Consider the following 26,881-nt stretch of genomic DNA (forward strand, 5'->3'; position numbering starts at 1 on the left):
TTTAATCACACTAATATATTTAAAAGCAGTACTCTTCAATCCAGTTTACGTGCAATTTTAATTCTTAATATTGGTTAAGTATGGTTATACCACTCTCAGATAGCCAATTAAGGTGTTTATTGCAATTTAAAATCAGCATATGCCACAGTTTAATGCGTTTGTTTACTATTATGAGCTTAATCACATTAGTTTGATCGAAGTATTGGATTTACATGAGGTAAAGTTTAATTTCAATATTGCCGAAATCCCATTATATTCGCATAATGAGGGTGCATGTACTTCTGTGTGATAGATTCTGAACTGCCATAACGAGTAACCAGCAATTCCATCTCACTTCCTGTTTACCTACATACCAATGAAACATATTCGCACAATACCAGCCTATGGTCTTCATGGCTTCATTTCCGAGACGGACTGAAAGTGGTAGATCAATCATAACAGACAGGGCCATCTGACTAATCGTAGCAGATGAAGCTCTCGGAAACGAGGGGTTTAGAGAGACTGAATCTTAAAAAGTAACTAAACACTAAACCAACTTTTTTTAGTTAATGATCTGTAAGAATGGATCTTTATTAATACCAGTCATTGATTCGAGTAACTTTTTTGACATTTGTTTATAATGTGTTTTATTTATACAATATATGGTGTAAAAACGTCTTAGTGCTGCCCTCTTCAGGTTGAACTGTGGCTACTGCACTTGAATTTTCCTATTGGATGTTCCGCACTTCGTGACGTACCCAGGTTTCAGCTCACCACGCGAGCTACGCCCTTGGCAGTATAAAAACCAGCCTGTTTCGTCAAAACCACTGTAGGGAGTCAGGAGTTGGAATTGCGAGTATTAAAAAAGATCAGGATAGCGTGCTTTAGAATCTATTTCGTCACCTCTATCTCCGCTGGGGTCTGCCCACTTTTTCAGCATTTTTCAAATATTGCCAGTGGGTGGAGTCAGGCTCTGACCAGGGGATTAGTTACCCTTTAAAACGAACAGTTTTCAAACTCTGAGAAATTAGGTGATTTGCAGTGTACTGTATATTATGAGGAAATTAAAGTTTTTTTTTTTTATTATTATTAAAATGCTACAAACTTTTATAAAAGCTTGTGGTATATGTTTTTTTCCCGTCTGTCGAATTAACGATGGTGGTGTTGAATTTTTAAAATAAGTCCATTGTTTATTCCTTCTTCAGTTACACGTGTGAACGAATTTTGATTAGTAATATATGTTTTATAGATATTCCTGTGGGTGGAGATTAGTCAAAAAACTGTTCCAATTACGTCATTAAAAAAGGGATGCAGTCCACACCGGACATTCGCTGTAGGCTTTGAAAGGGGGCTTCTGTTAAATAAAATATCTCACTAGGCATTGAACTTTGTGCTTTATAATTTTACAGGTATTATTTATGCTCTAACAGCAACATTACACACTAACTAATGTTTGAAAAATGGAATCGCGAAGAACGGGACCTTTAAATGGTACAACAAATGTCTTCAAACACATTATCATGTCAGCTAAATCCAATATCTTAAAATAATCTTAGAGTATTTTAAACAGTATTTGTTTAAGTATTTGTATTTACCATGTTTCGCCATTTAATGTGTGCCTATAAGTTAAAGAATCTGATGTATATGATTTATTTTGAGTGTTAGGGTGTGTTTGCATTGACATACAATATTTTATTTATGCAGGTCTTAAAAAATAACTTTAAAGGTCTTAAATTTGATTTAAAAACTGCAGATAACCTGGATTTATGTGTATTATATTGTTTTTCAGATCCAGGAAAGTTCAACTTCACTCCTCGGCTGTTCCAGTTAAGCAGTGCTTCAGGAGAGTTTGTGGCAGTGGAATTTGTATATCCATCCAGAGAACCAAATTTGGTCAACTCGATGCCTTTCCTTCAAGAGGATTTGTATACAGCTACTCAGCCAGGTTTTTGACCCATTCATGTTCACTAAACACTGTTAATAGTTCTGTTTGGTGTGTAACTTGCTTGTTAACTGTTCGCTATTCTGGATGGGTGTCAGTTGCATTTTAAATAGGCTTTCGTACACTCGTTACATGCATAATTTATTAAGGAAATTTGATTCTTCACACTCATTGAAAAATCATGAGGTATGGTTGTGGCAGTATCATGATGTTGCTTCTTCTGTTTGATTGTCTTTTAGCCCTGTTTTTGGTGGATAATCACCATGAAGTTTACCTGTGGCAGGGCTGGTGGCCTCAGGACAGTGAGAGCATCGGCTCAGCTCGTATACGATGGGACTCCGACAGGAAGTGTGCCATGGAAACTGTACTCCAATATAGCAAAGGTGGCTAAAATGCCTGCTTGTCTTTAATGATCTTTTTAGGAAAGAAACAAGAGTGATATTGTGTAATATCGTTCTCAAATGAACCTCTCTGGTGACATTGTCTGTTACATCGTGTTTTTAAACTCTCTAGTTTCCTGTTGCAATAACAAGATTGGTTTTACTTTTGTATTTTTAGAAAAAAATGAGAGAAAAACTCCAAAAGCATACCTCATCCACGCAGGGCTTGAGCCCCTTACCTTCACTAACATGTTTCCCAGCTGGGAACACAGAGAGGACATTGCTGAGATCACAGAGAAGGTGAGAGATTAAATTAATTTTTTTTCTTTTCTATTTTCTTTATAATAATATTGGTTCAATGAACACAATATCTGCAAGCGCTTTATTACACTTAGTTGTACTCACCTACAGGTGAGTACCACGGTCATAATTCTGTCAAAATTCTGTCATTTACCCACCCTCATGTCTTTACAAACCCATTGAACTTTTCTTCTTTAATTTAGGCTTTTATTCACATGTTAACATTGATCAGCGAACATAGACATAGACGAAAGAAAGCTCAACTGAACCTGCTTGACACGTGAGAACAAACCTCATTGGTTCTTGCGGAAGCTTACACGTGCTGCGTTACACAAGAATAAACCTCATTGGCTCACACACACATCAAGAAAAAATGTTTGCGCTTCCATTTACCGTATCTGATGTGTGAGTTGATAAAGGCCTAAATTAAATCTGTTAATCATTAAAAGCGATCATGTCTCTTCAGAAAATTTTACTTCAGACTAAACCGCTCAATTCATATGGATTACTTGTACAATCTCTCTATAAACTTTTTGAAGTGGTAAATTGGTAGTTGCATTGACAGTTAATGGAGGTAAATTTCATTACAAATATCTTAATTTGTTTCCTGAAGATGAACTAAAGTTTTATGGATTTAGAATGACATGAGGGTGAGTAAATGATGACAGAACCTTTTAAGATACTTTAGCTTCTGGTGTCATGGGGAACATCAATAAACATCATTTTTGTTGTGTTCTGTGATTTATAGGAGGCTGAAGTATGTAATCAAATCATTCTCGTTGAAGACGTCTTGACTAGACTCTGCAAGACCATTTACCCATTGGCAGATATACAAGCCCGTCCCCTACCAGAAGGCGTTGACCCTCTACGTCTTGAGATCTACCTATCAGATGAGGACTTTGAGGTGAGAAAAATCCCATTAACACTGAGGTTTCACTTGGTTGATTTTTATGGTAGTGTTTGAGGTTCATTTGTTATTAAGTTAATAAGACAAATTTTATCGTTCTGGGCGCATTAAAGAATTGGACACTGATATTACTGAACTGGATCTGTTCTGTAAAATCTGTCTCCCTGTGTTTGCTCGTATGTTCTGTCTTTTCAGTTCTATCTAGTTTTATTTTTCCATTTTTTCCCTTCATCGATTTCATATTTCTCGTTCTGCTCCCTCTGTCGTCTTTAAGCTGCCTCTCTTAATCTGTCTCTCCCTGCATCTTTCTGCTTTTCCCTTCTATGCTGGTGTAGTCTTGCATCTGACTGAGGTTAATTTTTCCCTTCACACGGCAGGGTGTAGGGGCTTCTGGGAAGGTGAGTTTTGTTTTGAGGAACACAAATTTGTTTTATTTTTTCCCACTAATGCCACATCCTCACTGTGTGAACTGCATCACCTTGTGCTTGTTTATCACATCCTTATCTAGGTGTGTTGGTCACTGTTCACCACTAATAGTTCACACACTGATAGGTCTCACTTTAATTAAGATTTATAGTGTAACTGGTAAATAATTTCTAATAATTTGCACACTATGGTTCAAGTGGGGTTGTTTTTTTTTTTAAATAAATGAATATTTTTTATTCAGAAAGAATGCATTAAATTTATTAAAATGACAGTCAGTAATACGTTTATAATGTTACAAAATATTTCTATTTCAAATATTTTTTTTATTTTCAATTTATCAAACAATTTTGAAAAGATTTTTCCCTGTTTCCACAAAACTATTCAGTTGCACAACTGTTTTTAAATGTGATAAATGTTTCTTGAGCAGCAAATCATCATATTAGAATAATTCCTGAATCATGTGACTGAGGACTCGAGTAATGATGGTGAAAATGCAGATTTCCATCACAGGAATAAATTATATTTTATTAAAATATACTATTAACTATATAAAATTTAAATAAATACATATATATATATATATATATATATATATATATACATATATACACACATAAATGCACACATATATGGGGAGCATAACGGACTTCTTTCAAAAAGACTGTATATGTTATTTTCACATTCACTGATTAAAAAAATTATATATGCCAGTAATTATTTTTTATGTTTTGTCTAAATTAAATAAATAAAATATTTTAAATCCGGCATGTGAATGTGGGTATCACAACATTATAATATATTGTATAAAAATGTGAGATTCCTTGAAATGAGTATGCACAATTAAATATCCAACATTGACTGATACCTTATTTTAATATCAGCTAATTGCAAATGTGGTGTTAATAAATTGTGCATTCCTACTTTAAATAGTTTGTACTCTAATGGATGTTTCCATTTTTGGATTAGTGAATGGCAGTAACCAATATCCTACAGCTGTCGTGTTTGTGTGTGTGTGTGATTTTCCATTTTTCAGCATTTCAGTGTCCTGAGTGTGATTTAACACTTGTATGTCATCTGCATGTTTTTTATTAAATCCTTATCCCTAAATGTATATATGCGTTTATGTTTTCTACAGAAAGCATTGGAGATGACAAGAAGTGAATATGAGGCACTGCCAGGATGGAAGCAAGTGAATGTGAAGAAAGCCAAAGGACTGTTTTAGAGGAAATCTGACTGCACTGGAACTGCTGATTGAATCTGCAAGTGAAGACATTCTCATTCCTTTTGATCAAGACGGGACAAGCGCAAGTGAATATCTTCCTGTGTCAAACCACACAGGGAAGTGAAATGGAGCTGAAGGAAGATGAAAAGACTGAGATTGGCAAGGGTTTACCAGCCTCTTGTAGCACATCTCTTACCCATTTTCTCCATTTTTTGTTTTTATTTGTGATTTTTCTTTTTCTTTTAAGTGCTTCCAGCTTGTTTTCCTCCCGTTTTTATTTTTCTGCATTGTTCTGTCCACATGGTCATTCACCGTCCAACATGCACAAGGCAGCCCTCAGCTTAACATAAACCCCCAATAAATTCAAAAAAGCCTTTTAATTATTATCTGAATGTAAGAAAGCTCAAAAGAGCACTTTATGCAAGTACGTTCATATCTGCTCTCATAAATGACCTCAAGATGTGTTTAACCTTCCAGACAGATGCTTGAACTTGAGAACCCTATGTGTGTGTACATGGGAGATTATTTGTAAATCTATACAGTGTGTGTCTCTTCAAACAGGATTGAATGAAATCGTGGAATAAGAGAAAATGTCGTTCTATTCTGCGTTGTATAGTGCCTTGCCTTCATGTACAGTTTATATAAAGACAGATGCTAGTCTGCATTTTAAAAATATATTTGTGATATAAATAAATATTGGTACAAATAAACACTGTATTATATAGATAAATGCTTCGTCTCTTGCTTAATCTGCTATTTTAAATCACTTTTCATTAAAAAAAAAAATGAATAGCGACACTAGTTTGTTTTCTACGGGTCCCCTAAATTGACATAATGGAAAGAACAATTATATTTCAATACTTTACGTTCACTCGAAAAAGGTTCTCAGTGTTGCAAGCAAATGCAAAGTTTATCATTGGAATGCAAAAGTCCATGTCACTTTAAGCACTTAGGCATTTTTCCACAGGCAATATGTGCTACAAACATAGTTTGGAAATAATTAAAATCCCTAGAGAAGAAGACCTGTTTGTTTAAATTATTTAATTAAACTTTTTTTTTTCTACTCAATGAGAGAGGAAAAAAAACCTTCAGATATTCGTATAGAAACACCAGCAGAGGGCACTGTTGCTCCACAAGTGAGTGTGCATTTCTAGTAATAGTAGTAGACTTTTGCATTCTTTTTAAATTCTTCATTATTGACATATTTCTGTTTAAAACCTTGGTTCACATGAACAAAAATACATTTCCACTTGTTCTAGAATAAATAAATAGTCATTTTAATTTCACCAAAATCTCAACAGCTAAATCTGGTCAAGCTTCATTCTTTCGATCACTGTTTTTATATTAGGAATACAAATAATGAGTGGCACAAATTGAAAGTAGTTTCAAAAAAACTAATGAGCTCTTCCATATAAGTCCACAAGAGCACAATTGGGACACCGGGAGTGAAGGCTTTGAATTTGTTGGGTCAAGTGGGATTTAAAAGTCACATGATCCAATCAAAGTCAGGGCTAAACATGTTGTATGGCCAAGTTGCTTCCTGTCTGTCTGATTGAGGACACATCTACTAAAACAATTTGGATTTAAGCACACAGCCATAGCCGTGTTGTATCAACACTTTTGCTCATACCATGATCATACATGCTTGCACGTTATAAAGGACCTGGAGAATGTGATTCTGTTATTTGATATGCATTCAATTGCTGGTCATTTCAGGTGCTGTATTCTCTATTACATCTGACACAGCACCATATTTTAGAGACTTGCAAGTGGGGCTTTTAATCCAGAATCTCATTAACAATACCCAGATCAGGCCATGCAAATCTGATTTGCCTGAATGAAATAACCCTCCGGGCAAAGGATCTGATTGGCTGAATGCTAAAAGGTCATTGCAACTGATTAGCTGGAATTTCTGTAAGGAATTCTCCTATTGGTTGAGAAAGATGTAGTACAAATAAATAAATTACCTTGAGGAATCTGTTGTGCAAAGGAGCTGTGGGAAATGTGACTTCTATTTATTTTCTCTGCCATGTATATGCTCATTTTTCATTGACTTGAGGTCTCCACCGAGATTAAACATCTATGAGAAACTGAGTTTCCATAGATATTCCATAGAGTATCCATTATACCTCAAGTCAATGAAAAATGAGCATATCTCCAGATATGTAATCTCGATGGAGAGATTTTAGAGCTGAAAACAAAATGAAACAAATTGAATTAAACTGAAGACCCACTGAGATACAGAAATGCACACATCTCTACAACTGAGTGCTCATTTAAAAGCTTGATCAAATTAAGAAAGAGCTGCTGAAGGGTGAATGCACAGAACATTCGTCTGCCATGACACTAGGTCAAGTGAGTAGCGCACTGGGTCAGTGCACAAGGAAATAACCAAAGCGGATTTAAGTTATCTCGTTAATATCACTGCCTTGGATAAACCGTTTAAACAAAGTGAAGGGACCAGTACACAAACAAAGCTTGTGTCATATGTTCATAGCATTTCTTTGGTAAAATTAGCCTATGTCAACAGAACAAGAAAAGAGTTTTTTTCCCCCCCAAGTGTGACGCTCTCTAAAACTCTAATTATTTTTCATACTATACACTAGAAGGTAATGTAAAAAATGCTCAAAAAGAAGTTCTGAGATCGAGACTCAAAATAGTATACTATAACCCTTCTTAAAATATGAAAATATATATAAAAATAAAAATATAGCTATATATTTTTCTTAAAATATAGCTATAGATATTTTTATATAAAAAACATTAATAATTAAAAAATTACAATTATGTATATATATATATATATATATATATATATGTATCAATAGCTGAGGGAAGAGACAAAAATATTTAGGCCTACTAAATTCTAAATTTAAAATAAATAATCACTAATCGCAACTTTTACCCCCAAATGAAAATGTTGTCATTTACCTTCAGGCTGTTGTTCCAAAACGGTATGAATTTGTATTTGTCTGGTGAACACAAAAAAAGACGACAATTTAAATAATGTTTGTAAGACAGTCGGCGGTATATCGACTTCTAGTCTTTCTTGGAGTCAGTGGCTACCGTCAACTGTTTGATTAACAACATTCTTTAAAATATCGTCTTTGTGTTTAATAGGAAAAAGAAACTATTACATGTTTGGAACAACTAGACACAATTTTTGGGTGAACTATCCACGGTTTTGAACACTTTCACGGTCGGTGTTGTGACTGCTGAATGTGCCGCTGAACACCATTAGGGGGCGCGCGGCTCATGGCTCATTGTTGCACCCGCTGGTGTGTTATGTGTGTGAGGTTGAGCGTGTGTTTATGTGAGTGTGTGTCTGTCCGTGTGACTCGTAATATGTGTCAAGAGAGTGAGAGGAGACTTCTCTATGTAGGTGACTGAAGCTAATGTGTTTAACATAAGAGGTCAGAAAGACAGATCTGTCGAAGTAACAAGTTTTGATCTGAATCCCGCTCCACAATAACGGCACTTATGCGAAAGTAGAGGATTTTGTGAATAAAACAAAGATTTGTCAAGGGAACTTCTGTCAAGAGGGGAAGGAAATAAGCCGGACACGTCAGAAGAGGATATTTATTTTGGGAATCGTAATATGAAAAAGGAGCAGGCCGAGATATTAGGTTTTGTCCCTCAAAAAGAGATCGTCTACAACAAACTTCTCCCGTACGCAGATAAACTAGACCGCGAATCCAATGATATTTTGGCCCAGATTAAAGGGAACTTGGGTCGGGCTGTCCAGTTCCGTGAGTTATGGCCAGGAGTTTTATTTTGGACCCGGAAACTATCCACGTGAGTATATTCAAGACTCAAAAACAATGTTTCGATGTGACAATTGAACCTGGTTTGTTAATAAACAGCAGGAACAGCTGAGTGACTCAGGTAGCTTGTAGCCGTTAGCATGCGAGCTAAAGGCTAAGCGCTAACGTTACCTGAGTCACTCAGCTGTCTGCATATACGTAAACATCACATATCCATCTGCTAGCACTCCACATTGACCTTCATAATATTGAGTGTAAGATTTCGTTTGGTCTGGTTTGTCAGAGTATCTTTAGTCGGTAAAAAGTCGGGAAACGTGGAACTATTGTAAGCTCATTTCTAAGCTAATTAGCTAACGGAGGCTAACATTAGTGCTGGATAAGCAGTTGCCACATGCATCACTGCAACTGGTGGTTGGATATGGAGTCTTCAAAAAGATATCTGACTGCATTTTAATATGTTTCTAACAATTGAAGTAATTCATGGTCAGTTTTCACCTTGTTGAACAACAGACAGAAGGAAATGGGACTTTATTTTATGGTTAAAATACCCTGAGTAAAGGTCAGATAAAGGGTATAACGTTATTGTTCTATTAAAATATCGCATGCTTACGTTTTATGTTTATTTTTTGACGATATCATAATGAATGATTTCATGAGTTTCTTGTGCATGCTGCCTAACATTTAAATGGGACTCTTCGTATGATTAACTTGTATGATCACAAGTGTATTACTACAGTGGCTTTGCTCCTACACTGACTGTTGTAGAGCCCCTGTAGAGTTTGTATTATGCGACATATTCGACAGAGTATCTCTGCTTAAATGGCCAATATGTTTACAAACCTAATTTCGTATCCATTTGGCCTCTTATCTCATCATCAGATTAAATTCAAGGCCGTGAAAGTGTTTCCTAAAGGGCTTTGTATTTGCATGTTGTTTAAGTTGATATAATCTACAGTTTAGTTAGTCATTCGACCCGATTCAGTGAATAAGTGAGTTTGATTCTGACCGATGACTCATTATTGATTCGTCAAACTAAGTGATTCATCAATGAGCCCATGATCGTTTTTGAGTGCAGAGCGATCAGAAGGCGAAAATGTTGTCTGTTAGGCTTATTTATGCATTGCTAATTTTAATATATACCCAAATGTGCAGTAAGGCCAATCAACACATTAGAACACATCATGTGACACTAAAAACTGGCATAGGCTGCTGAAAATTCAGCTTTGCCAGCACAGGAATAAAATGCTTTTTAAAGTTTATTACCATATAATATTATTTTAAAGAATTATTTCACAATATTACTGAATTTTTTAATTCGAATATGAGGCTTGCATTACTTGCATCTATCTATCTCCACGCACATCTGCTCTAGCATAAATATTGTTTGCCATGGCTCTACAGTTTAATAGTTCAATAGGATTTTTTTTTTTCAAAGGCTCTCATCTCTAATATAAATCCATTTTGATGACCCGTTGCAATAATTTTTTGTCATGCTAGCCTGACTCAGCTTTAGACACACAGCGCTCTCTGTTTTTCTCCTGATCATGTCTTCGTGCTTAGCTTACATGGTTAGTGATAAGGTCAGAATTGCTCCAACAGATAACTGATGGCCATATCGGTATCCCTCCCAAACAAAACCTTTTCCCCCCCAATGTTTTCTGAACGTTCCCTGTAATGTGTTATGAAAGTGAGCATTCACCACACCACATTTTGTTGTTTATCACTGCTTTATTGTGGTGGTTTTAAGATAAAACTTAAAATTATGTAATTATTTGTTTTAGAAATAGTGTGCCTTCTGCTGACTATGTACTGTACTCGAGAATATGCAAGTTTTTGTTTTGTGAATCATGCTTTTCCTCTCCTGTTCTCTGTTTTCCACTCATATGACATGTTCTCCCCTTGATAGGTACCTTCGACTGTACGGGAGGAAGTTCAGCAAGGAGGACCATGTGCTCTTCATCAAGCTTCTGTACGAGCTGGTCACCATCCCCAACCTGGAGATCAGCATGATGCAGAGCTTTGCACGACTCCTTGTCAACTTACTGAAGTATGTGAAACTGACCATTGTCATAATTGAACGCAAGCCTCAGACCATGACTAATCCGGGCTCTATACAGTACAACCAAATCAGTCGTATTTGCGATTGAAAACTGTGATAAAGGATTTAGGAGCACCAGTGCGACTCACCTGATCAGGCCCGGTTCTATGGCGGTGCACCTTCAGTTGAAACTAATAACGGCATATTAGCCAAACAGATTTTCCAAATGCACCCGTGCAATTCACCTTTGGCTAAGCCCCGCCCCCCTTAGTTACTGTAGTTACTTCATCTGCGCTCTGCATGCCTTATGCTGCAACAGCTCTTCCTGCTGAAATGTTATCAAACTTTTATAAAGCACTAAAAGCAGCAAATAAAGTGTCCAATAGAAGTAGGCAAAAGGGGCTGCAATATACGTTCGAAGGCTATATTCAAGACATACAGGTGAAACGCAAGAAACAACGAGGCATCCAAAATAGAGGCAAAAGCATAACGTTACCGGTCACAGTCAAAAAATGAACCACCGCATTTCCTACTAAACCCTTATCAAACACACCTGATTCAACTCATCAGCTCATAATCAGATGGGTTAATGAGCTGATGAGTTGAAGGTGTGTTTGATTAGGGAGACAAAGAATACGCGCAGTGTTGGTGTGCCGCCAGGAACAGGGTTGGGAAACACTGTGCTAGCGTATCAACAACAACTGGTATGAGAACCGAAATCATAACCTAAAACATTATAAAATGGTCTAACTAGTATAACTTCACACTCACAGTAAGGTTAGAAGTAAAAAAAAGATGTGCTTGTTGATCTTTGCAGGGTTTAGCTGACTGAGGATTTTACTTCGGTTTTAGGAAGGGAAAAAACGGACACCAACCTCTCTGGGAAACGCGTATCTGTGTTAAAAATGCCCGAGGCTCAACGTTTAACCATATTTTGGATAAAACTATGACGGTAATAGCCTGCCGAGACCAAAAATATGAGACGCCTGTGTTGAAAGTGAATGGAGCGCTGTGAAAAAGTGTCCGACCTCTGTGGGAGCGCGTTCTTGGCTGCGCTGTGATTGGTCAATCTACTTTCTTGGGCGTGGCTTAGCCAAAGGTGAATTTGTGTTTGCACACTGAAAAGCGTGATGAGTGAACGTGTTTTTGCAGCGTTGAGGAATGTAGTCAATCACAGACATATCTGTTGATTTCTTGAGAAACAATAGCCAATCAGAGGTGTTTAAGTTAAAATCCACTCACTGCTCAAAACGCTGGAGTTTGTTCGGTGCTGAGTTATGCAACCTTGAGAATCCTCTCATTATAACAAAGTACAGGCATGATGTAAATAAGAGATTCATTGTGCAGTGCGAACAACATCATTGTTTATAGGGGAACTATAAACGATCAACTGAGACGAGTGACAGTTTTTAGATGATTTTTGCAAATGTAATATTGATTTTATACAATTCGATAAACATTAAGTTTATATTAAATGACTTGCCGCTGCGAATGTCTCAGAGCAAACACAGATGTTTCGTTTATGAATGAATCTGTGTTTTCAAACGAATTTAGTAAGTCAATGTTTCAATGACCCATTCATAAACACAGTCGCTTGCTTTGTTCCTGAATGAATCAGACATTTAAATGAATCAATTGAATTAATGATTCAGTCACAAAGACCCCGGTCTGGCGATTTTAGTTTCATTTTTTTTTTAAATTATCATTTTGTTTATTTTAATCATTTAATATTTCTTTATTCAAAACCTTCTATTTAAAACATTAATCTCTTAACATTGTTATCATGCATTTAAATGTATTCATGCCACTTTTGAACCTAATTAAGCAGTCTGTAAATATATTCTACTTTCTTCACCTCTGCAGTACAAAGATTAATTTTGTTGATGATACTGTTTTCATTTGATTGGTAACTTATTCTTCCTGGTTGTGTATTATTATTTTAACTCAATTTATAAATATAAATGTATGAATTTGACATGAAAGATGACATGTTTAATAAGGTTAGAAAAAAAAATGCCCCGGCAAGTCATTTTAAGGAGTAAAATATCAGTTTATAATGGAAAAGGTTGATTTCTGTCATTGATCAGAAGGTGCTCCTAAATTTTGTATTTTTTTTAAGAAAAAGAAAGTACCTGTAGAGCCCTGTTAATGCATATTTTTTATACTAATGTTTTGAATTGACAGCCCTAGTTATATCATTTTTTTTTTCTAATGTACAGAAAGAAAGAACTGCTGTCCCGGGATGATTTGGAGTTGCATTGGAGGCCTTTGTACGATCTCTATGAGAGTATCCTGTACTCCAAAACAGAGCATCTTGGTCTTAACTGGTTCCCAAAGTAAGTCCCTCTCTCTCTTTTCATCTTTCTATCTCTCACTGATTCTAGTTTGTTGTGAACTAATGTCCATGGAACAACATTATATACGTGACTGGATACTCTTTTTATAGCATGGTACCTGGTGATCAGGCCCACTTGGAATCTATTTTACACATTCCTGACCCACAATTGAAAGTTTATTTATTAGATATTTTAGCTAATTTGATTCTGTGTTCAGCTTCCAGTTAAAGTGTAGTAATCTACCTTATTTAAACCTATTTAGCAGGAAACATAAAATATGTATACAAGTATATTTCGTATCATATTTGCAGAGATGGAAAGTGTTTTCTGTATGGTGAACATAGAAATGACACATGGTTCATTGTACAGAGCAAGTTGACATCATGGGGGGGGGGGGGGACTTGTCAGTGCAACGTTTGGTTCAAGGAAAAAGAGGACCCTGATGCTGCCTAAGATTTAGCAATTTGGTTGTATTATTTTTATATTTCCAAAGTTTAGTTCGAGTCTTTTAATGAGCACTACTGACTCTCATAACACAACCATATCCATTTAAAACACAGTATTCTTAGAAGTACCTGTTAAACAATTACAACTGTAAGATTTATGCTATTGGTATGTGGAGCGCTGGCTTATGCATTTTTCCTTTTCTCACATTCAGTTATCGAGCAGAAGCCTCAACTAAACAAAAAATGCTTAGTATTGTGCGGAAGCGGTAAGCACAGCCCGTGTTTTACATGTTGCACTGTACTTTTCCAAGGGCAGTCGCTCCATGTTTAATTGCATGTGTCTAAAATTAATCTAAATGACAAATCCCACCACAGCTTACACCTGGGTTTTGTACTCTATAATCTTTGTTCTTTTAGTTGCCTAGTCGTATCCACTTAATAACATGCTTCAGTCGCCACTCATCAAGATCAGGAAATGGTGCTCCCTGTAAAGTTTCTAATAATTCGTCTTTGTCTGTCAAACACAATTCCTGGTGGCTCAGAGGTGTCAGTCAGGTCTTTATATTTAGGCTACAGATTTCTCCTGACAAACTATAGCTCCACAATGACAACAATGACAAAAATCCCCTCCAGGAATGGGCTAGACTTATTGCTGTGACTTCATTCTATTAATCTAAGAATCTTTTAATTGTTTTCACAGGTGGGAGCGAAGGGTTTATATTAAAGAAAATTCAGGGCTGTGTTTCCCAAAAGCATCGTAAGCCTGCAGAATGCAACAGTTGTGTTCCAGAAGTAAAAACCACATTCATTTTCTCCATAGGCAAATAGTTTTTTAACAATAACTTACAGACGTACTGTGAGCTACGAGGTTGTTTTGTTAGCCATCTATTTGCATTATTTCAATTTTATTTTTTAAATGATCATGTTTAACAGCTGAATTCGTGGTCAAACCTCATTACCCATGATGCTGTACAGAAAATTCCACCAGTCGTGGCGAGCAAATCATGCCAAAAAGCTTGCTTGCACCACAAATGATGCAGCCAAGTTGGCCTATCAGAGTACCTAAATATTTGTACCCTCAAACATCCATATTTTGCAATAAACCTAATGTATTGTCAACAACTTTAAGGTTTAAATAGTTGTATATTTCATTATCATCATCGTTCTATTTATTCTTCTCACTAATGCTGTTATTATACCTTTATTACACAGTCTTATACCTTTGTTTTTTGGTCAGATTTTCAAAAGATGTTTTGCTTTTAAATAAAAGTTTGTAATGTGATTGTGATTCACCTCGTAGCTGGTTGGCTTAGTAAGACTTTAAAAAAACACTATGGGAAAAATGAATTTAAAAAATATACTTCTGGAGCCAACACTGATGAATAGAAATCACTGGCACCAATGGTATAGTGGGACAGTTCACCTAAAACACAAAAGAAGATATTTTGAAGTTTGGGAACCAAACAACATTGGAGCCCTTTGACTTCTACAAAAAACACATTTTAATGTCTCCTTTTCTGTTTTCGAAGAAGAAAGAATGCCATACTACATTTTGGGTGAAGCTCACAATGTTTTTGGGATATGTAACACAGTCTGGTGTCAGTCTTGTTTCTTTTAGGTCAGGTTGTAAATGTGGGTCGGATCATTTTGGCTTGCTGTTTTAGAGGACAAGGTCACACAACTTTTGGCAATTTTCCCCTTGGGTTCTGGTATCATTGTGTTCTATTTTAATCTTGTCCGAAATGATAGGGCACTGGATGTGGGAGGTGTTTGTTTACACTTGCACAGAGAGGAAGATCAACAGCTGCTAAGTTTCACTGGGGGTGTATTTTTAGTACTAGGGATGTAGAGGAAGTAGTCAGTGGGTTATCTGAACCACTGCTTGACTCGCTTGTTTAAAGGGATAGTCCACAAAACTGAAATTCTTTCATTAATATTTACTCTCATGTCTCATGTTGTTGCAAATCTGTATGACTTTATTCCTGTGGTAAAACACGCACACAAAGATTTTTGGAAGAATTTTGTGAACAAAACGACGTTGTAATTTCCATTGAATAGATTCATTTCGAGACATTTCTCAAAATATACTTTTTGTGCCAGTGAATAAAGTCAGTCATACAGGTTTGGATTGACTTGCAGGTGAGGAAATGATGTCTAAATTTCATTTTTGGGTGAACTATCCTTTTTAAGTGAGCATTGAATAAGATCCAGTAGACCCGATAATTTTTAAGGAGGCGTTCATAATATAGGATGAGTTCTTGTATTCAAAATAGCAGCTGGATCTACCACTTAAGAATGAAACAGAATGCAGGTTGAACAAATCATAATATAACTTTACAAGCTTTCTTAAATATGCAACCTTTATAATACAAAACAGTAAAAAAAAAAAGATCCCTTCAAAAACTCAGATCCCTTCAATAGGGTTACTGATAGATAGCGAACAAATAATTTGGCTAAATATATAACATTTTATGGTAAAATACTATCATAGTCATCACAAAATTACTATGGACTTAAAAGCACCACAGCCAAAAATACCAAAGCTAAAACTAGTTATCCTAATGAACTAGTCCACCGTCCTGATCTTTCCCTATTTACAGCATTTAATAACATTGTATTCTTAAAGGGATACTCCACTGTTTTTGGAAATAGGCTCATTTTAATAACTCCCCCAGAGTTAAACTGTAGAGTTTTACCGTTTTCAAATCCATTCAGCCGATTTTCTGATATTTAGAAGAATATCAGTAACCAGACATTTTCTGGTCTCATTGACTTCCATAGTAGGAAAAAATATACTATGGAAGTCAATGAGACCAGAAACTGTCTGGTTACTATTCTTCTAAATATTAAAGAAAAATTGGCTGAATACATTCGAAAACTGTAAAAGCCAAATGTTTAACTCTGGGGGAGTGGTAAAATGAGAAAAGTGGAGAATCCCTTTAAAGTCATAACCCACAGCTAACATTGAATACAATTTGACCAACTTAAATGAAAATATGTATTTAGGATTAGCTTTGAATTGGCTGTTAATTCAGTATGATTGTACTCTGCGTTTTGAGCTCAGTTATAAAAAGTACATGAGGAGAACCTGATAACCTGGCATTTTGCACTCACGTGCCCAGGCGCTGGTGTTGGGAATCTCTCATTTACACTTTCACAAAACGAACCATAGTTGGGTTTCTGCTTTGCACGTGGTCTAATTGCATCTTTTGCTTCAACCTTAAATGAGCCTTGCCTTCATATTATATTAATGCACTTATTTTTTTCTTTCTCTGTTTCTCCCATGTCCTCTCCCTCTAGCTCGGTTGAGAATGTGTTGAAGACACTAGTAAAGAGCTGCAGACTGTGAGTTCCCTTTCAATCCTCTGTCATTCACTAATGTACCTATAAATGTTCGACCCCTTTCACAAAAGAATTGCACATTGTGTTAATCCCCTTTCCGTTGTGCTTTTGAAAGAATCATGTAATCAGGCGTTCTTAGTCAAGCCCACAGCTTTCACAGAGCCGATTACAGCTCACTTACACATTTTGTTCATGTAACAAGCTCTTTTCATCGTTTTGAAAGAGCTCACATAACAAATAAATAACCGTGGATCTGAGAAAATGGCATTTGTTTTTGCTCTCATAATGTTTGTTGGTTTGTTTGTGTGTGTGTGTGTGTGTGTGTGTGTGTGTGTGTGTGTGTGTGTGTGTGTGTGTGTGTGTGTAGTTATTTCCCTGAGTCTGCCACACAGGAGATGCTTGATGAGTGGCGACCGTTACTGTGTCCGTTTGATGTCACTATGCAGAAGGCCATTGGGTATTTTGAGCTCTTCTTGCCCACCATCATGTCCCCAGAACAGCATCACAAAGGCTTCAAGTAAGACACTCTAGTAATGAAATAAGAGGAATACAGTCTATTTACAAATTACTCGTCATTCATAAAGTGCAGCCAACAAGTATGACCCTGGGGTAATGAGAGTATTTGTGCATGTTTTAGGTTATGGTTTGATGAACTGATGGATCTCTGGGTCTCAGTGCAAAATCTACCCGCTTGGGAGGGTGTAAGTACTTCTCATTCAGGATTTCATTTGTTAAGTGCAAAATATTATGTCACCATCGGCTTTCTGTTCTCTCTTGCAGAATCTAGTGAATCTTTTTGCACGTTTGGCTAATGACAACATCGGCTATGTGAACTGGGATCCATACATTCCCAAGGTACTGTCCTGCTTATATATACTACGTTTAAAATTTTTGGGTTTGAAAGAAGTCTCTTGTGCTCACCAAGGCAATCATTTGCTTAAAACTAGCGGGTTTCCTTTTGAATATATTTTAAATTGTATTTTATTACTGTAATGACAAAGCTGAATTGTCAGTATCATTACCCCAGTTTTCAAAGTCACATGATCATTCAGAAAGCATTCTAATACGCTTATTTGTTGCTCAAGAAACATAATCAAGAGCTGTTTTGATCCACCTACATTTATATGTGTTTTGGGATATCACATTTAAAAAAAGGCTGGATGGAAATGCACTTAAATTGTAAAAATACCTACAGTATAAACTAGGATGGGAACAATAATTTAACAAATAAATCCCTTGATGAACAACAAAAAACTGTTGAATTTACCGCAACAGTGGATGTGATTGGAAAACTAAACTAACCAGTGGAGCTATTTTATTGCACAGCATCTCAAATGTTGTCTTGATCATTCTGACATGCCTGAACCAGTCTGTCATCAGAATGATTTGGTATAATGACCTCCTAGAACGTCTCACATGATTGCCTTCCCAAAAACCAGGCATCTGAATGCTAGATAACATGACCGTGTTTATTGCATTTTGTCTGCGTTCTTTGAGACACAAATCATTTATGATGTAAGAAAAAAGAGCCACAATGGCTTCCCTGATTGCAGCAACTTCCATTTTTATAACAGATATTTTGTGCCAGTTTCTCAGGAAAGTACAGTTTTGTTCCATTTTTATTACAGATATTTAGTGCCAATTTCCCTGGAAATTACGGTTGTGTTCTCTTAAACAAATGTGATGGAAATAGAGCTTTATTAGCAAATGTTTAATGCGTTTTCCTAATTTTGTTAAATACAGTTCCTGCTAAATGTTTTTGTAGAAACCATGATACATTTTTCAGGATTCTTTGCCTAATAAAAAGTTCAAAAGAATAGCATTTATTTTAAATCCTTGTTTAATAAAAGTATTTATTTATTTCCAAAAAAAAAAAAAAATTCTTACTGACCCCAAACTTTTGAGTCTTACTGTAGATGATAATCTAAAGACATTGGAGCATTGTATACTAATACTTTGTTGTCTGTTTTCAGATCTTTACCAGGATCCTACGTAGCTTCAATCTGCCTGTTGGCACCAGCCAAATGGTCGTTCCCAGATACTTGACCAACTCCTATGACATCGGTCACGTGGTCCTCTGGATTTCCTCCATGCTGGTAAGCTTCATGAGTCACACTCCTATAAATAGGTTAATTATTAAAGGGCACATTTATTTTACAGATCACATACTATAGTATTCTTTGTCATCTTTTTCAGGGTGGCCGAGAGAACCAGGCCCAGAAACAGCTTAATGGGCTCTTCAGCAGTATAGCATCCTTCTACCACCCTTCAAATAATGGACGCTGGCTGGTAAGAACAATAGAACGATATGGTGCAATGTGAAATCTTGCCCATCTTGGAATCTTGGAATCCAGCCCACAATCTAGTCTAGAACGATCTGTGGTGTGTTGTCAGCTGAGCTTTATTGACGTACATGAGTGTGGTATGCAGTGACAGATGGTCCTCAGGCTGAGAGAGGTCACTCCACATTTAAACTTCTGAAACATTAGTAAAAATTTTCTAGTTATCAACCGCCTGTCATCCTTGACATTCATCCTTTTCATGCACTCATGATTTAGTAAAGTGTCATACAATATCATGTGTAGTTAGCCAAGTGAATTATTTAACCCCCAGTGGCAATAAAGCCTTTCCTCTTTAAAAACCAGATGTTAGTCAAGACAAGAGTGTTGATATCAGAAAAAAGTAGTATTACTAAGCCTTTTTAAAATATATTATACTTGGTTTATAAACTCTCCATAAATTACACAAATACATGCATATCCTGTGATGCATTTGTACTCTCCACAGCCGTTCATGTTTGTACTCCACATTGAAAATGTATATGAACACGCTGTTGCATCTTTAATAACTTTTTAGGCTTAGTGTGCCGTGTTTTTATATACTCTTTGGTTATAGGGCTGTAAAAACTGATTGCACTCACAGTGTGTATGAATCCTGTCTGGGCTGAAGACTCAAGATCTGTAGAACTTCTATAGAAAACTCTATAGAAACTCTTAAAGTAATTTTTTATCCATTAATGCATCTCTCACTTGCTGTATGCAATCTCTGTTCGAAGTGATTGTCATATGAAATCGATGCGTGCTGTTTTGAATAATTAAGTGAAACGTCTTCTCATAGGATAAGGACATGCAGACACAAACGTCACATCCTGTGACATTGACATGAAGATTTAATCCTGGAAGATGAAAATAGCTCAAAATTAATAAATTAATAGATTAATAAAGTAACCGGTGGTAACATTGTTTTCCATGATGTGCAACACGCATAACTCAGAAAATTTAGTTTAGTTAATTATTATTTGTGTGAAATGCAGATTTTTTGCAGCTAAACTGTTTATACAGTCATTTGAACATTTTCCTTAAATCTTAGTTACCAGCATAAACTTTGGTAGACAGTTGTGGTATTTGAAGTAGTGTGAAAAGCCCAGTCCAAATGTTCATTTTTCAGATGCTAGTGTATGAATTTCTAACAAAGTCCAGTTTTGGTTTCAAAATGACCAAAAAAGAATCCCATTTTTCTAGAAAACTTTAGTCTATTGTTCTGAAGGCTGTTCCTTGCATGAGTAGCACTACTGTCAATGAAGATGGCAGCTAACCAGGACTGAGTTAATTGAACAGAAATTGAACAGTACATGTCGAATGTTATTATCATCTTCAACAGTGAAGCAAATACTTTGGGGTGCTGCTGACGTTTTAGACAAGGTTTCAAAGAATAAGCTTAATTTACAAGCTTATTACTGTTATGGGGGAGCTACAGAAAACATGAGATGAAACTTTAGCTGAAAATCGTATTGAAATTGTTACAATATTAAACCTTTTAGTGTTTCCAAGCTAAATGTATTTGTCTTATTTTCTTTTCCAGATGAAGCTAATGAAGCTTCTACAGCGTCTGCCTGCCAGTGTGGTTCGACGTCTACACCGGGAGCGCTATAAGAAACCCTGCTGGATCACCCCTGTTCCCACCAGTCACAGACTCACTGACCAGGATGTGACGGACTTTGTGGAGAGCATGAAGCAGCCGGTTCTGATGGCCATGTTCAGCAAGACAGGCAGCATGGACGCAGCTCAGGCCCTGCAGAACCTCGCTCTGATGAGACCAGAGCTGGTCATCCCACCTGTGCTGGAGAAGTGAGTGTGTGGAACTGCTGGAAATGTTCAGGGCATGTTGGTCCTAATAGGGCTTGGGCGTCATGACATCATTACTTGGCGTGGCGGCCATGTTGACGGCTTCGTGAATGTAAACTAGGGATGGGCAACGATTAATCGCATCCAAAATAAAAGTTTGTGTTTACATAATATATGTTTGCGTAGTGTGTATAATTAATTTGTATATATAAATACCCACACATGCATGTATATATATATTATGTAAACACAAACTTTTATTTTGGATGCGATTAATCGTTGCCCATCCCTAATGTAAACATACAGCAAGTTGAGGAGATGAGGAAGTTGAAGCAATGAGGAGAAGCAGCAGAGTTGCGAGAAAGAAAAGAAAAAAAGATGTTAAAATCCCTAAAAATATCTGGAATTTACGAGGATACGTTAAATAGGGAAACCAGGGACCGGTATGTGGACAAAATGTAACTTTTTTTTTTAAGTGGGAACACAGTAATCCGGACAAAGGTAACTTTAAGATGTGCTCCAAATAGCTGCTAGTTTAGTAACTGTTAGTGCTAACAACCTAACATTCACAAATGTACTTTGAGTTTCAAAACTGTAACATTAGCTGTCAACCCTCTAGATTTTTCCCTGATTCTCACGTATTTGAGCTCTTTTCCCTCTGTCTTTCCGTTTTAGTATTTTTCCTGTAAAATATCCCGTATTTTAATACTCTCATTACATTAACGTTAGCCCTTCCATCGGACCTGTCAGTCTCTGTACTGTTGTCCTGTTGCTTCCTCCTTGCCCTAAGCAATGAGTTTTGCTTACTAACTTAAGTTTTGCTTAAAAGAGCTACTAACTACACTTTTAAAACACAGTTAAAGTATGTTACATGTGTGAATGGTTGTTAGCACTAACAGTTACTAAACTAGCATTAAGTGGAATTATGGATCTTGTCGTCAGGGTGATGGATCTTTTATGGATGAGTGAATACAGTGATGTTTTTAACATGACTGTGGTGTGGAGCAGGGCGCGCGACACTGCGCGAGTCCCGCTGATATAAAGAAATAAGGACATTTCATTCAACCGAACTACACGCAAGTGCTGAATTAATAAATTACTCACAGGTCAGTTTATTAGATGAATTAAACTTGAGGTAACGCAGGGCTGTTTCACTTGCTCTTACAGTTACACCATCACACTAAACCGCATTTGAGTGTGCTGAATGTTGTTAGGTTGATTGTTGGCTGAATTAGACAAGCAGTGAGCTAGATCAACATTAGAATAACATACAGATCATAATATTCTAACATTTCATCATATTGAACTAAATAACATTGATTAGTTTTATGTACATTTGCTCTCCTGTCTAATAAAGTCTCTGTCAAGTCAAAGCTAGTCGCGGACATGGAGCTGTCGGCATCTAAAAAGATTTTGATATTCGTTCTAGTCCTCTTATTGTCTCAAAGTCTGCTTGCCATGGTCCAAAATGTTTGAACAAAAAAACAACAGCGTGAGCGTGCCGCTAGGCATGACCCAGTTGTCCACGTCTGTCGTCATGGTTACCATGGCAGTACGAGCGGAAACCGAGAGTAACGCGGAAATGACGCCATTGACTGGCAACTCCTCACCCCTGCTGACACGTCCCTTTTCCTTGGTTAAAATTGCAATTTTCTCACGATTTACAAATTGTTGGAAATATTGTGGATATTGTAAGTAATCAACTAAACAAAATATTTAACATTGGCCTAGTGGTTTTTGGATATTTTACTGCAAAAATCCTACATATTGTACCTTTAAATGTTAAAATGGTTACTTCTTTATCTTTAAATAGTTATTGGAGATAACTTGCAGTATAAAAATCAGTAAGCGAAAGACTTAATGCTGTATCAGCATTTAGAGTGTCGTCTTTTATTCACTGTCAGGATTTACAAATCCAATCTTTGTAAATAGGCTTTGTAAGCAGTTGTCTTGTAAAGCAGGAGCTGGACTGTTCCCAAATTTGGAACAAACTAAAAGCCACAGTGTGTAATGTGTGAATGTGCTGCCCCCTGCAGGACGTATCCTGCAATGGAGACACTGACGGAGCCACACCAGCTTACTGCCACTCTCAGCTGCATGATTGGCATGGCCCGCAGTCTTCTCAGTGGAGGCCGACATTATCCCGAAGGTCCCGCACATGTCTTGCCCCTGCTTATGAGAGCACTGCCTGGTGTTGACCCTAATGACTTCAGCAAATGCATGGTGGGTAAACTATGAAATAAACAGAAACAATGGTGTTCATGATGAAATAAAGCACTCAAAATATGACAATTTGAATTCCTTGTTGCTTTCTCAGATGTGAATTTATTCATATTCATCTTGAACTACTTCTTTTTTTCTTAGATCACATTCCAGTTCATTGCTACTTTCACTACTCTAGTGCCTTTAGTGGACTGTTCATCAGCCCTCCATGAGAAGAATGACTTGACAGAGGTAAGGCTCTGAAAATGTTTAATAATAACAGCCATTACAGAGTTTTTACATTATTATTCTTTCTGTATTTGATCCTAATGTCTTTTGCTTTTTTTAGATGGAGAGAGAGTTGTGTTCGGCTTCTGCTGAGTTCGAAGACTTTGTTCTGCAGTTTATGGACAGGTGAGTCATTTAGTCGTGTCTGCTTCAGTATAAAACACGGTATTGCTGTGTCTTATGCCCTGTTTTATGTGTCTGTAGGTGTTTTGCATTGATTGACAGCAGCACTCTGGAGCAGACACGCGAGGAGACTGAGACGGAGAAAATGACTCATTTAGAGAGTTTGGTGGAGCTGGGCCTTTCATCAACTTTCAGCACCATTCTGACACAGTGCTCGATGGAGATATTCAAGGTTTTTTATTATGCATTTACATTTTTTTACATATCTTAAAGTATCTTAGTAATGAGACTAATTTTGCTAATCTAACCAATTTTAAAATGGATTAAAATAGCATTTATGTCAACAGATGTCTCAAGCTCTGTTTTTTACTTTCTTGGCTTTTAATAATCTCAGTGAGTAATATGAAATTTAGAAGAAAATTGAGTTGTCCAGTGGAATACTATATGATGACTACTTCATATAGACTGATTCACCAGTTGTCTCGACAGACTGCACTGTTGTATTTGCATAAAGTCAGTGATTAAAGCACAATGTAAAGTTGTTTTGATGGTCTATATACAGGGCTGCCAACTCTCACTCGTTCAGCATGAGACTCACGCAATTGACACTGCTCTCACACTCTCACTTCACAAATCCATTTTCTCACATAGCGGAAAATCCCGAAGCAAAGTAGACACTGACACCAACTTTCAAGACAGAGCAGATTTCTTTGATATGAAACCGTCTCAGCTTTCAAGTTCTATCAATTTTATTACGAAATTCAAACAATAAATACTGTTTTGGCACTCTTAAATCATATGTGACTTGACACAGATTGCTGTAGCACCTCAGTTCAAGTGGCACGTGAACCGATCATCTCTTTCTCCTTACTACTAGTTCATACTAAATAAACATGAATGAACATTATAATGTCAATGTATGTTGAAAGATGCAGTACAACCCACCGAAATGTATGTCTCATGTAATTGAGTAGTGTTTCAACTGGTTTCAAGAGGTCAGTAAAACAGTGCCATTTAATGACCATAGCATGTTAGTTAGCTAGACAGATTAACTAGAGTGGAGTATTGCGCTAAATATATGGACTATATTATATATAATATTGTATTGTTTCTCAAAAAACATTATTATTATGAAAACAGCGTTATATTAATTTAAGTTGTGAATTTTAACCTTTAATAATGCCAGCTGGCAAGGCTCCCTGTATGTTTACAGCATTAGTTGAGAGATTTTTCTTTTCCCCTGAGAAAAATTTACATGAAGCTACTGTACCTGATATTTATTCAAATGAATCGACATTGAATCAAGATTGAAATCGTAAAATTTGTCAGGCACTAATAAAAACAGTAGCATACCAGTCGTTGTACCATGTAAGCACTGTCACATGTCGTCACCAAACTTAATGAAATTCTGTTAAGTTACCAAATACTTTGACAATCACAATCCACTTATTGTGATGCAAGTTTGTTTTTTAAAACCCCCCACCCCCACTACAAGCTAAACCTCAAAGTTGGCAGCCCTGCTATAAATTATTTTGTTCAAAAGATTGGAGTCAATAATTTTAATTTTTTTTTTTTAAAGGAAATGAATGCTTTATTCAGCGATGCATTAAATATTGTCAAAAGTGACCATAAAGACATTTGTAATGTTGCGCAAGATTGCTATTTCAAATAAACTCAGTTGTCTGTCTATAGGTGGCTCTTGAGAAAGTCTTCAATTTTGCCACCACCAACATCTTTGAGACTCGTGTCGCAGGCAGGATGGTGGCAGACATGTGCAGAGCATCTGCTAAGGTAATACTTCCCCTTTCCCCAATTTGTGCGGACAGATACACAGCTGTGAGACCGTATTGATTCAGCTGTCCTCTGCTTTATTTCAGTGTCACCCTGCTGAGTCTCTCAGGCTGTTTGTACCACACTGCTGTAACGCCATTACTCATCTAACTGCCAGTGCGTACAAGAAAATAACTCTGTTTGTGTCATGTTGAGTGTGTCACCATCCTTACTTAAGTTTTGGTGTATTTCAGATGAAGATGTTTTGAATGAGGAAGAACTGGATAAAGAACTGCTCTGGAACCTTCAGCTGCTGTCTGAGGTGAACACAACACTATATCATACCACTACACATAAAAAAATCTTAGGAAGCTGTGTTCCAAAATCATGATGAATTCCTATATAGAGCTGGTAAGTCCCGCCCCTTCCGCTAACCCAGCTGGACCTCTAGGTTGAAAAATCGTCAATGCAAGTGAATAAGACAAAATAATTATTTTCTAATCCCGTTTGAATTTTGCAATGAATGCGAACATATGTTGTCTGTGAATTTTTTATATAATTTCTCATGTACCGAGTTTGACAGTTTATTGTATGATTCTTTGGCTAGCAGTTGTGGAATAAACATAACGAGAAAGACTACACGTCGCATATGTGACGTCGCGGCATAACACATTTTCCCTTCACAAATCACGGTTTTCACCACGCTCAACTAGTTTGTCCTCTCCCTGAAAGAAGGCGGTGAAGTGCACAAAAGAGACACAGGCATGTTTAGCGGGATCCGTGTGCTGGTGGGTGTGATGTATATATCAAACACGTCGAAAGAGTTGTAGTCCACAAAGTGTTCTCTCACAAAGTCTAACCGTATGAAAATTCTACCCGCTAAATTGTAGCATTCTTTACACGAAACATTATCTAAAAAATTCACAGACAAAATATGTTTGCATTCATTGCAAAATTCAAACGGGATTAGAAAATAATTATTTGAAGAGTTCAGATGCAAAAGCCTCTAAGTGCCATTTGAAATTTTCTTCTAGAATGACCATTTTTATCAAGCTTGTATATTTAAGTTCAGTGATTTCACTTAAATGGCAATGATAATTACCTATTAATTGTTATTTAAGTGAAATTACTGAACTTAAATATACAAGTTTGATAAAAATCATCATTCAATAAGAAAATTTCAAATGGCATTTAGAGGCTTTTGCATCTGAACTCTTCATTTTCTCTCATTCACTTGCATTGACAATTTTCAACCTAGAGGTCCAGCGGGGCTAGCTGAAGGGGCGGGACTT

General features: G+C 36.6%; 2 protein-coding genes across 17 annotated transcripts in view; both read left to right on the forward strand.

The window, feature by feature from the left end:
• svila (supervillin a) overlaps window positions 1–5,886 on the forward strand; it is a 50,895-nt gene extending 45,009 nt beyond the window's left edge. For 10 of the 13 annotated variants that reach the window (XM_089122104.1, XM_039661446.2, XM_089122101.1 and 7 more), the window contains 6 exons: window positions 1,769–1,924; window positions 2,161–2,304; window positions 2,480–2,601; window positions 3,350–3,505; window positions 3,886–3,906; window positions 5,070–5,886. In XM_089122104.1, the coding sequence (XP_088978230.1) occupies window positions 1,769–1,924; window positions 2,161–2,304; window positions 2,480–2,601; window positions 3,350–3,505; window positions 3,886–3,906; window positions 5,070–5,156 (686 nt within the window). In that variant the 3' untranslated portion in view covers window positions 5,157–5,886. The remainder of the gene's footprint in view (window positions 1–1,768; window positions 1,925–2,160; window positions 2,305–2,479; window positions 2,602–3,349; window positions 3,506–3,885; window positions 3,907–5,069) is intronic. The other 3 variants (XM_089122106.1, XM_089122102.1, XM_089122105.1) reach the window with 1 other exon arrangement.
• Window positions 5,887–8,471: 2,585 nt separating this feature from the next.
• The window catches only part of psme4b (proteasome activator subunit 4b), a 32,571-nt gene continuing 14,161 nt past the window's right edge, over window positions 8,472–26,881 (forward strand). The window contains exons 1-19 of one of the 4 annotated variants that reach the window (XM_089122107.1): window positions 8,472–8,951; window positions 10,827–10,967; window positions 13,178–13,294; window positions 13,953–14,006; window positions 14,441–14,497; window positions 17,041–17,085; window positions 17,450–17,599; window positions 17,720–17,783; window positions 17,863–17,937; window positions 19,056–19,178; window positions 19,279–19,371; window positions 20,944–21,209; window positions 23,243–23,429; window positions 23,571–23,660; window positions 23,758–23,822; window positions 23,901–24,051; window positions 25,512–25,610; window positions 25,697–25,766; window positions 25,844–25,911. In XM_089122107.1, coding sequence (XP_088978233.1) covers window positions 8,755–8,951; window positions 10,827–10,967; window positions 13,178–13,294; window positions 13,953–14,006; window positions 14,441–14,497; window positions 17,041–17,085; window positions 17,450–17,599; window positions 17,720–17,783; window positions 17,863–17,937; window positions 19,056–19,178; window positions 19,279–19,371; window positions 20,944–21,209; window positions 23,243–23,429; window positions 23,571–23,660; window positions 23,758–23,822; window positions 23,901–24,051; window positions 25,512–25,610; window positions 25,697–25,766; window positions 25,844–25,911 — 2,112 coding nt within the window. In that variant the 5' untranslated portion in view covers window positions 8,472–8,754. The remainder of the gene's footprint in view (window positions 8,952–10,826; window positions 10,968–13,177; window positions 13,295–13,952; window positions 14,007–14,440; window positions 14,498–17,040; window positions 17,086–17,449; window positions 17,600–17,719; window positions 17,784–17,862; window positions 17,938–19,055; window positions 19,179–19,278; window positions 19,372–20,943; window positions 21,210–23,242; window positions 23,430–23,570; window positions 23,661–23,757; window positions 23,823–23,900; window positions 24,052–25,511; window positions 25,611–25,696; window positions 25,767–25,843; window positions 25,912–26,881) is intronic. The other 3 variants (XM_039661326.2, XM_089122108.1, XM_039661327.2) reach the window with 3 other exon arrangements.

The sequence above is a fragment of the Pimephales promelas genome, chromosome 17, assembly GCF_988280905.1.
Source record: "Pimephales promelas chromosome 17, fPimPro1.hap1.1, whole genome shotgun sequence".
Classification (NCBI taxonomy): Eukaryota; Metazoa; Chordata; class Actinopteri; order Cypriniformes; family Leuciscidae; genus Pimephales; species Pimephales promelas.